This window comes from Protopterus annectens, chromosome 12.part0 (assembly GCF_019279795.1).
Source record: "Protopterus annectens isolate FY-2018-M chromosome 12.part0, PAN1.0, whole genome shotgun sequence".
Taxonomy (NCBI): Eukaryota; Metazoa; Chordata; order Ceratodontiformes; family Protopteridae; genus Protopterus; species Protopterus annectens.
The window spans coordinates 601,563,118-601,575,731 of NC_056746.1; the positions used below are offsets into that span (position 1 = coordinate 601,563,118).

The following is a 12,614-nucleotide window of genomic DNA, read 5'->3' on the forward strand; positions in this document are numbered from 1 at the left end:
TAAACACATTCTCTTATCGAATTACTGGAAGGAGAAATTAGTATTGGCAGATGACAGTAAGATACTGGAGGCATTTAGTCTAACATTAAAGTCAGTATCCCTTCAAAAATTGGTATTTACGCAACTGATGATATTTAATAATGCCTACTATACTCGTCTCACTCTTCACAAATTTGATTCGAAGAATTCACCTAAATGCCCACAATGCTTAGATCAGACAGCTGACTTGTTACACATGTTCTGGAGTTGCAAGTGCATTTATAAATTGTGGAATTCATTAAAACTGCAGCTACAAAAAATGGGCTACCAAAACTCAACACTCTCTTGGGAATTTATGATCCTTCATATTCCCCCGGAGAATTTAGATAAATCAAGAAGGATCGTAATCATGAATATCTGCTTATTAATGAAATTGTACATAGCCTCAAACTGGCTAAATCCGGCCCAGACATCGTGGGAAAATTTTAGATTGCTAGCAATAAGACATATTTTAGCGCACAAATTGTTAATTAGTGACCACAAAAAAAACATAAACAGTATAAAAATATGGGAGCAAATTTTCAGCATTGTGTTGGCCTAAGAGGTTCCTATCCACTTTCTCTCAGGACACATAGTAATAGTACAGAATCAATCCTAGATTAGTTATAGGTTGTAAGGATAATACAGATTGTTGGCTTTGGTTTTTTGTTGTTTTTTTTTGTTAGTGCTGTATTTACTGTTAATAATTGATGTTGACATACAATGTGGATGTAACCATTGGAAGTAATCATGTACATATTGTATATATAGTGTGGATTTGTAATATTGTTTTGAAAAATAATAAAAAAGGATTATTGAAAAAAAAAAACAAATCAATGAAAATGTTAAACATAAGAAAATAAAACATAAAATGGTGTTTTTACCAGGAGTCAAACTCCTTGCACCTTCCATGTGAGGACTTTACCTCCCCAACCCCCTTACTAATGTATAATAATTCCACAGCCACATAGTCACTTCAGAAAAGAAAAAAAAAACATCATGCAAAGTGAATCAGTGCTTGTGCACCAATACTTATTCACTGTGTATGATGTTTTTTCTTTTCTCAAGTGGTTGTGAGGCTATGCAAAAACCTATTTATGTTTAATAGTTTCAGTGATTTGTGATTCAGTGGAATGGGCTTCATTCAAATGGGTTTTCAGTCAATTGCTTTTCAGTCAGACAGTCTTTCAGTGAATTAGTCTTCAGTCAGATGGGCTTTCAGACAATTAGTCTTCGGTCACATTCTTTCAGACATTTCATTTTCAGTCAAGTACTGTTCAATCAAATTATATATCTATATATCTACATATGTATAGATATATTTATATTATGGATCTAGATATAGGGATAAATCATTTTTCAAACCTGATTATAATGAGCTTCCCTCTTTGTCTCTCCGCATTCCCCTAAGCTCAACCTAGAGCCATCAATGGACTACTCCCCTCTTTATAGACTATGCTTCTCTCAGGAGATATCGAGATGAATGCCCCTCCCCCTGTGGTAGGCAGTTTCATTCCTCCCCACAAACATCTCATTTGCCTGAGCCACTAATCGAACCCAGGTCACCTGGGCCATAGTCAGGGTTTTATTCCTGTACACCAAAGTGCTGGCCATTGTTAAACACATGTTATCTGAAGCAACTATATGCTACCCAACATAGGCTATGACACCAAATTGAAACTTTGTACATTTTTGCAAGGCATTTTCAGTAATGACATTTTCAACCCTTAGAATCATTTTCATTTCTGGAAAGGCCAATTTACTTATCTGGCTTCTTTAGCAGTCTTCCATATGTGCAGTGCTTAAAATGACTGTCTTCACTGGTTATTTGCTCTTTGGAAACACTTCTTTCTGCACTACAACTCCACTTGGACCTGTTACATCTGCACTCACTTTATGCAGCTCTTCACCATCACAGTCCCTCACAGTCTCTAATTTCTTGCAGTAAAACTGGCTCTAACATTTCTATTTGCTCTTCTTCCTGCACTCATGAGTTAGACATAATTATTCTGTACATACTTCTGTACAATTTTCCATTTCAGCAAAATCTGTAGAGTCTTGAATCAGCTATTTCTCTAATAATGTTAACTTCATTGAACCAAACAGATTTTTCAGCATTCTGCTCCACAGATAACCTGGAACTAGGAAATCTATCATTTGTTCCTCAGGATTGTCACGGTGTGCACTGCATATGCCACATTTGCGCTGTTTCTGTGGTCTGAGTCAGCATTCTGCTTCTAAAACCTGAATAAATGGCTAAAAATCCTTTGCTTCAGCTTCTGTTCTTATGTCTAAACATTTTGCTTCTTTCAGTTTTCTAACTTTGGTCCATATTTTATTTTATTTCTTTATTTTTATAGCTGCAACCATGATAGTTTATAACTTTGACTGATCTGCACCTTGATTCCTAAGAAAGAAGATTGATAAACAATAGTTTGTTCTGATTTGTTATCATCCTGTGTTGCATTTAGTGATTCAGTTTAGTGATTAATGTTGTTTTCCTTCTATTTATTTTCTTGGTGAGACAACTAATCAATAGCAACCTTGAAACATTGAAATTATTACATTTTCTTTGTTTAATTTATCTTTTATCTATTTCCATCTTGTAGTACACTTTTTTTCAAAGGGGATTATGATATCTTTACTCTTTGAAGATTCCCTTAGATCTTCAAAGACCAAAACATGGCTTATTTCTAGTGAATTTATTATCAGTTTGTTAACTGAGTAAACCTATTAAGCAGACATGCATCTATTTTGGGAGACTTGGGAGTATGGAGTGATTAAGACACTCAGAGTCATGGAGTTTTGAAAATAGTTACTGAGGGAATGAAATCCAGGGCCATACAGAGAAATTTTTAGCAGCTCAAATTCAGCCCTTGTACTAAGTTGGAAGACTACAATAGTGATTACTGTAGTGTAGTGCAGTAATATGCATTTTACATATCACAAGGAAAGATACTCACTGCATCAAAATAGCCCCACATTATGAATCATAATGTTTCTTATGTTATTAAGCAACTCTTGTTTTTATGGATCACTGAACTAAATGTTAGCCTCATTTCTAATTAGGGTATTCCATCAATGGTACACATTGCAATTGCCATTTATTATGCTAATGTTGTATAAACTGTCAATTCTTGAAGTGAGTAACATCAGTCCTTGTACTCCAGTATGAAGATCTCTTTACAAGCCATCAGACAAGGGTAGTCTGATTCTAACAATGGAATATGTTCTATGTTCTGATTCTAACAATGGAATATGCTCCACGTTCTGATTCTAGCAATGGAACATGGTCTGCCTTCTGATTTTAAAAGTGGAATATGCTGTACATTCTGATTATAATAATGAAACAATAATGAAACATGTTCTACATTCTGATTCTAACAATGGGGGTCTATATTACAACATCGAAGTTCGTAAACATCGAATGTTATAATATCGAACCCTAAACACCGAAATTTGCAAACATCGAACAGTCAGAATAGCGATTTTTTTTTTTCCCAGGGAAAAAAAATCGCTATTCCGAGAAACATACACACAACACAAACACACACAAAAAACAGCAATCCACACACATACACTTAAAATCCTACACCTAAACCTAAACTAAACTTTACATACACTACTAGCTATCCACTTACCTTAACCCAACCCTAACCCTAAGGTCCGTCATTATCGCACACTCACCTCACCCGTGCCCTAACCCTAACTCACCTAACCCGCCCCCTAACCTTAACCTACACACAACTGCACACTTACCTGGCCCCGCCCTACCCCTAACTCACCTAACCTGTCCCCTAACCCTAAACTACACACAATCGCACACTTACCTGACCCACGCCCTAACCCTAATGTCCACACAACCGCACACTTACCTGACCTGCTCCATAACCCTAACTCACCTAACCTGCCCCTAACCCTAATCCACACACAACCCGACCCGTAATGTTCCAACATATCAAACACAGAAAACAGCGAAGCCTCAGCAATGGCCCACCAAATTCTTTCCCTGGGAAAGAATTTGGTGTCCTGCACCTTCGCTGTTTTCAGCGTTCGACATTACTGGTTTGATATTATAACATTCGAACTTTATAAAATTCGATGTTATAATATAGACCCCTAACAATGGAGTGTGCTCTATGTTCTAATTCTAATAATGAAACTTGCTCTGTATTATGATCTAACAATGGAATGTATTCTACATTGTAATTCTAACAATGGAATATGTATTACATTCTGATTCTGACAAAGGAACATGTTCTACATTCTGATTCTAACAATGAAGCATGCTCTATGTTCTGATTCTAATAATGAAACTTGTTCTACATTCTGAATCTAACAATGGAACATGCTCTATATTATGATCTAACAATGGCATGTGTTCTACATTCTAATTCTAACAATGGGATATGCTCTACATTCTGATTCTAACAAAGGAACATGTTCTACATTCTGATTCTAACAATGGAGCATGCTGTATGTTCTGATTCTAATAATGAAACATGTTCTACATTCTGATTCTAACAATGGAACATGCTCTACGTTCTGATTATAAAAATGAAACGTGTTCTACATTCTGAATCTAACAATGGAACATGCTCTACGTTCTGATTATAAAAATGAAACGTGTTCTACATTCTGATTCTAACAATGTAACATGCTCTATATTATGATCTAACAATGGCATGTGTTCTACATTCTAATTCTAACAATGGGATATGCTCTACATTCTGATTCTAACAAAGGAACATGTTCTACATTCTGATTCTAACAATGAAGCATGCTCTATGTTCTGATTCTAATAATGAAACTTGTTCTACATTCTGAATCTAACAATGGAACATGCTCTATATTATGATCTAACAATGGCATGTGTTCTACATTCTAATTCTAACAATGGGATATGCTCTACATTCTGATTCTAACAAAGGAACATGTTCTACATTCTGATTCTAACAATTGAGCATGCTGTATGTTCTGATTCTAATAATGAAACATGTTCTACATTCTGATTCTAACAAAGGAACATGTTCTACATTCTGATTCTAACAATGGAGCATGCTCTATATTATGATCTAACAATGGCATGTGTTCTACATTCTAATTCTAACAATGGGATATGCTCTACATTCTGATTCTAACAAAGGAACATGTTCTACATTCTGATTCTAACAATGGGATATGCTCTACATTCTGATTCTAACAATGGAACATGCTGTATGTTCTGATTCTAATAATGAAACTTGTTCTACATTCTGATTCTAACAATGTAACATGCTCTATATTATGATCTAACAATGGCATGTGTTCTACATTCTAATTCTAACAATGGGATATGCTCTACATTCTGATTCTAACAAAGGAACATGTTCTACATTCTGATTCTAACAATGGAGCATGCTGTATGTTCTGATTCTAATAATGAAACATGTTCTACATTCTGATTCTAACAATGGAACATGCTCTATATTATGATCTAACAATGGAATGTGTTCTACATACTGATTCTAACAATGGGATATGCTCTACATTCTGATTCTAACAAAGGAACATGTTCTACATTCTGATTCTAACAATGGAGCATGCTGTACGTTCTGATTCTAATAATGAAACTTGTTCTACATTCTGATTCTAACACTGGAGCATGCTCTACGTTCTGATTATAAAAATGAAACGTGTTCTACATTCTGAATCTAACAATGGAACATGCTCTACGTTCTGATTATAAAAATGAAACGTGTTCTACATTCTGATTCTAACAATGTAACATGCTCTATATTATGATCTAACAATGGCATGTGTTCTACATTCTAATTCTAACAATGGGATATGCTCTACATTCTGATTCTAACAAAGGAACATGTTCTACATTCTGATTCTAACAATGGAGCATGCTGTATGTTCTGATTCTAATAATGAAACTTGTTCTACATTCTGATTCTAACAATGGAACATGCTCTATATTATGATCTAACAATGGAATGTGTTCTACATTCTAATTCTAACAATGGGATATGCTCTACATTCTGATTCTAACAAAGGAACATGTTCTACATTCTGATTCTAACAATGGAACATGCTCTATATTATGATCTAACAATGGAATGTGTTCTACATTCTAATTCTAACAATGGGATATGCTCTACATTCTGATTCTAACAAAGGAACATGTTCTACATCCTGATTCTAACAATGGAACATGCTCTATATTATGATCTAACAATGGAATGTGTTCTACATTCTAATTCTAACAATGGGATATGCTCTACATTCTGATTCTAACAAAGGAACATGTTCTACATTCTGATTCTAACAATGGAGCATGCTCTACGTTCTGATTATAAAAATGAAACGTGTTCTACATTCTGAATCTAACAATGGAACATGCTCTATATTATGATCTAACAATGGCATGTGTTCTACATTCTAATTCTAACAATGGGATATGCTCTACATTCTGATTCTAACAAAGGAACATGTTCTACATTCTGATTCTAACAATGGAGCATGCTCTATATTATCATCTAACAATGGAATGTGTTCTACATTCTAATTCTAACAATGGGATATGCTCTACATTCTGATTCTAACAAAGGAACATGTTCTACATTCTGATTCTAACAATGGAGCATGCTCTATATTATGATCTAACAATGGAATGTGTTCTACATTCTAATTCTAACAATGGGATATGCTCTACATTCTGATTCTAACAAAGGAACATGTTCTACATTCTGATTCTAACAATGGAGCATGCTTTACGTTCTGATTATAAAAATGAAACGTGTTCTACATTCTGATTCTAACAATGTAACATGCTCTATATTATGATCTAACAATGGCATGTGTTCTACATTCTAATTCTAACAATGGGATATGCTCTACATTCTGATTCTAACAAAGGAACATGTTCTACATTCTGATTCTAACAATGGAGCATGCTCTACGTTCTGATTATAAAAATGAAACGTGTTCTACATTCTGATTCTAACAATGTAACATGCTCTATATTATGATCTAACAATGGAATGTGTTCTACATTCTAATTCTAACAATGGGATATGCTCTACATTCTGATTCTAACAAAGGAACATGTTCTACATTCTGATTCTAACAATGGGATATGCTCTACATTCTGATTCTAACAAAGGAACATGTTCTACATTCTGATTCTAACAATGGAGCATGCTCTACGTTCTGATTCTAACAAAGGAACATGTTCTACATTCTGATTCTAACAATGGAGCATGCTGTATGTTCTGATTCTAATAATGAAACTTGTTCTACATTCTGATTCTAACAATGGAACATGCTCTATATTATGATCTAACAATGGCATGTGTTCTACATTCTAATTCTAACAATGGGATATGCTCTACATTCTGATTCTAACAAAGGAACATGTTCTACATTCTGATTCTAACAATGGAGCATGCTCTACGTTCTGATTATAAAAATGAAACGTGTTCTACATTCTGATTCTAACAATGGAACATGCTCTATATTATGATCTAACAATGGCATGTGTTCTACATTCTAATTCTAACAATGGGATATGCTCTACATTCTGATTCTAACAAAGGAACATGTTCTACATTCTGATTCTAACAATGGAGCATGCTCTACGTTCTGATTATAAAAATGAAACGTGTTCTACATTCGATTCTAACAATGTAACATGCTCTATATTATGATCTAACAATGGAATGTGTTCTACATTCTAATTCTAACAATGGGATATGCTCTACATTCTGATTCTAACAAAGGAACATGTTCTACATTCTGATTCTAACAATGGGATATGCTCTACATTCTGATTCTAACAAAGGAACATGTTCTACATTCTGATTCTAACAATGGAGCATGCTCTACGTTCTGATTCTAACAAAGGAACATGTTCTACATTCTGATTCTAACAATGAAGCATGCTGTATGTTCTGATCCTAATAATGAAACTTGTTCTACATTCTGATTCTAACAATGGAGTATGCTCTACGTTCTGATTCTAACAATGGAGCATGCTCTACGTTCTGATTATAAAAATTAAACATGTTCTACATTCTGATTCTAACAATGAAGCATGCTCTACGTTCTGATTATAATAATGAAACATGTTCTACATTCTGATTCTAACAATGGAGCATGCTCTACGTTCTGATTATAAAAATGAAACGTGTTCTACATTCTGATTCTAACAATGGAACATGCTCTATATTATGATCTAACAATGGCATGTGTTCTACATTCTAATTCTAACAATGGGATATGCTCTACATTCTGATTCTAACAAAGGAACATGTTCTAGATTCTTATTCTAACAATGGAACATGTTCTACATTCTGATTCTAACAATGGAGCATGCTCTACATTCTGATTCTAATAATGAAACTTGTACATTCTGATTCTAACAATGGAACATGCTCTATATTATGATCTAACAATCGAATGTGTTCTACATTTTAATTCTAACAATGGGATATGCTCTACATTTTGATTCTAACAAAGGGACATGATCTAGATTCTGATTCTAATGATGGAACATGCTCTAAATTTTGGTTCTAACAATGGAATATGTTATACATTCTGATTCTAACAAAGGAATATGCTTGGAATATGTTCTGCATTCTGATTCTAACAATGGGATATGCTCAACTTCTCTGTCTTGCTGCAAACATAATCTAGATACATTTAAAATTCTGTTAACATGACCATGGTAGCAATGTTTTTCTACAAAGATTGCTCCAGAACTCTGCAGATCCTTGCCTAGTGCACTGAGGTCTCTTACACATCTGCTAACTTTCTAATAATCTCCCAACACCTACTTCAAGTCATTATGCAGCTGATATACAGATATAACATTCCTCTCCAGCGATGCTTGTCACTATTTACTTACTTACTCACAGGTGATGCCCAGACAAGGGCATAGGTCACTCCAGTCATAACTTTACTGTACTATTTCAGATCTCAAGTTTCATTCTTCGTTTATTTCAGTATTTAAATTAACTGGCAGTGCATTCCATTCTTGTATGTATGCCTTGTGCAGATATAATGCTGTAATGAATTCATATTTTCAAATGGTGTTTCTAATGTCTTCTTAAACATTTTTTGCATTTAATATTTTACTATGAGACTTCAAAGTGCAAGTCATTAAATTTAGTTTAGTTCGCCCCTGGCAGAGAGTTTGTCTGTAAAATGTGATTAGCTAAATATGGGTTCAGCTTGTCGCTCAGGTGACCTATGACTGAAGGCAAGATGTACCATTTTTGTGTAAAAATACTTACAGAGCAGAAGCCTTTACTTGAGCTGTCTTGCAAGATTATCCCAATTCTTAAGCAAAATACCTCTACATAGATCATGCATATGGTATAATATAGTTAAATGTTTTATCTGCAAATCATATATTTTGAAAATGTATGCTGTATGCACGTGTAAGGCCACCTGCAAAACTAGTTACTGCTGTCCTTAAAAATTCTCGAATCAGCTTAAATAAAAATAAATTGTATTGTATTTTACTATGTTACATCATTGTCTAGAAAGTGCAATTCTGTAAGTGAACTAAACCCTTCAGAAAAGCCAATCAGCTCTTTGTCTCATATGAAGGTAAGGCAAAAGGACAGCCCATGTCAGAGCAGATAACTTCTAGATGGTTCTGTTATGCTATTTCTCTTGTCTTCAGGCAAGAAACTTCTGAAGCTTTTGGCACCCAAACTGGATTGTTATGTGGCTCAGCTTGAGCCCCTGGCATTTACTGCTTGTTTAGGGTGCCCTGAAGCTTTGAAAGCTAGCTAGTGTGGTCATATCTAGGTCAGAATATAACTCAAATAGCTTAGGCTTCTGCAACACTGATCTAGTGTTGAGCACTACTAGCAACTGATGGGCGACGTTCTGCAGAAGATATTGAAAGTGTCCATTTAGCAGAATAAAGGTTGTATTTTTTACCTGTATAAAGGTCCCAAATTAGTTCACAAAGCAAAACTGCCAGTATTTTCAGTCTACTGCTTCGTTTACCAGTACACAGACTTGAGGATGTTATAAGCATACTGTTGAAAAGTGTAATATTGTGTTGCACTAAATTGTAGACATACATTTATAACATCTAAAGGATGTGGCATGATGAGGTCTTTGTGTACCATCTCATCTAACAACTCCCTAAACTAATTCCTAAATAAGTTGTCACACAATTTAATGAACGGCTTATCTAATGAAGAGGAGTGGTATATAAAGCTGAACAATGAAATAACTTTAAAACTCTGGAGATAGTATAAGAGTTGAATGGTTACTATAGATATGTAAAGACCACAAATTAAGACAAACATGAATAATTTCATTATTAACATATTAAAACAAATCCTTTCTGTCTGCACAGTGTCCTCTGTAGACTGAAATATTTACAGTTCACAGATTAATATATCAGTTGCATGTTGTATGACAAATTATTATTTTTTTTTTTAATATTTGCTTAGGCCAAATGTATGGCAAGAATACTGCTCCAAAGTGGATCTATAACAGATATTTCAAAATATCCTAGTAGCGTGCTTCTGTATTTCAGGTAAATAATGTATATTAATTGTGGCATAAGGTTATCTATTTCATGCATGTTTCAATTCTGAATGAAAATATTGAGTTGCAATTGATGAAGAAGCATATAACGCAGTAATACACAGCATATTGTGCAGTGCTATAGAACAGAAATACAGCAAATATTAAGACATATTGATGACTGCCTCTTGACCCCAGGATGCAGCGTTATCCCAGTTATGTACTCTACAAACAGAACATTTTAATTAGGCTATAAAAGTTTATTTATGTTGGTTTTACTCTGCTTGATTATCAGACATGGATGCATTTAAAATTCTGTTTTTTCACATACAGACACACACACACACACACACACACACACACACACACACACACACACACACACACACACACACACACACACACACACATACACACACTCAGTCACACTCACTCACATCACACACAAACATACACGCACATGCACACACATACACACACATGCACAATAATATACGCATCTGTGGTTAAATATTAATCTGGTGGCTTGATTTTGTTTTTAACTATTTATGATTTACCAAATAATCCTATTTCTTGCTTTCTGTTGCAGCTTGTCTAATGCATTCATAAGCTCATTAAACTGTACGCAGTATGTCATCTTAGTTGGCAATGCAGATGCTGGTTTATTGATAAATGATGCATTACAAACACAGATTGTTCTACAGTATGCTAAACAATGCCTGGTAAGGACTTTTTCCCTCAATATTTCTAAATAATGAATAACTTTTAAGTATCATTCCATAATGCCAGCTATATTACAGGACTTGTAGGAAAATGTAGCTTGGTGTGGTTAGCAAAGTTTTAATGGGAAATAGTGTATCATTATCCACTTGAGGTAGTATGCTGCTTAGGAAGTACTTTATTGCACTTGTGTGCTCTGAAATTATCAAAAGCATGTATTGTAGTAATGTGCCTTCTGGCTTATAAAACATTTTCAGGTCTGATATGGTTGAGAGAGACTCTTACTACTGCTCATCACTTTAAGTAGTAAGTCAATGAAGCTAACAATTATTCTTCACTAATAAAATAAAAATGCAAACTGATTTTTCTGTTAACTAAGTAATCTGTTGTACAAGCTGATGTCATTCACAGTTCAGAGTGCAGCATGCAAATGTCTTACTCTGTTGTGAATGGTGTATGCACACATGGTATTATAAAATACTTTTTATTTCCTTTATTTAGTTAGACATTATAAGAGAACTAAGTAATGCCAAACCACTGTAAAGAAATAGTAATATAAACAAACTTTCACCATTTCACCATCTAGAATACATTTCTGTCACAAAAAAGAAATAGTTACTGTTGCACTTCATTCAAAACTGTCTGGATGCTTTTTGTATATTAACATTCTGTGTTGATAACCTAGAATGCAATGATTTTTTAATCTGGTACTCTTGATTTTTCTAATTTCAGGGAATCTCTGGTTCAAACATAGCTAAACAGAAGTTGCAGATACTTAATAACTTGGTATGCGGCTTTAATGGCACTGAAATAGCACAGTCAGACTTGTACATCCTGACACTGCTACAGAATTGTATTTCCTACACAACTGTTCAAGTGGTAGCAATCCAACAAAAGCTCCAACAGAAATATGGGTATGTAATCAATTTTGTGATCTCAATTTAAGCGTTGCCATCAAATTAACATCTGCAGAAAAAACATTGTAAAGAATGTTATCAATGAATTAATCACATTCAAACTAATCTCAGTTTTGTCACAAAAGTGAAACCTGAATATTTAAACCAAAGATTTGCAGTCCAAGTTTTTTTTATTAATACAGAAAATGGATGTGTGTACACTAAAACTAGAAAAAAACATATTTTGATTCTAAAGTTCAGATCTAATTGTTGTAAAATCATACCTTATGAAAACACACATTGTATTTAATGTTAATTAAGTTTCTTCAGCACATTCAATTTCCTGTGTTTTTTAATAATATGGTTCCCTTCTATGCCTTGTTTAGGGGCATGCTGTTTTGCCATTATTTTGTTTTGTATAGTTGCCAAATACAGCAAGGT

The 12,614-nt window shown here is 34.2% G+C and overlaps 1 protein-coding gene across 1 annotated transcript in view; it reads left to right on the forward strand.

The window, feature by feature from the left end:
• LOC122816738 (mucin-4-like) overlaps nt 1-12,614 on the forward strand; it is a 544,109-nt gene that overhangs the window by 396,042 nt on the left and 135,453 nt on the right. The window contains exons 22-24 of the mRNA XM_044089732.1: nt 10,482-10,567; nt 11,147-11,279; nt 12,010-12,191. Of these exons, the coding sequence (XP_043945667.1) occupies nt 10,482-10,567; nt 11,147-11,279; nt 12,010-12,191 (401 nt within the window). The remainder of the gene's footprint in view (nt 1-10,481; nt 10,568-11,146; nt 11,280-12,009; nt 12,192-12,614) is intronic.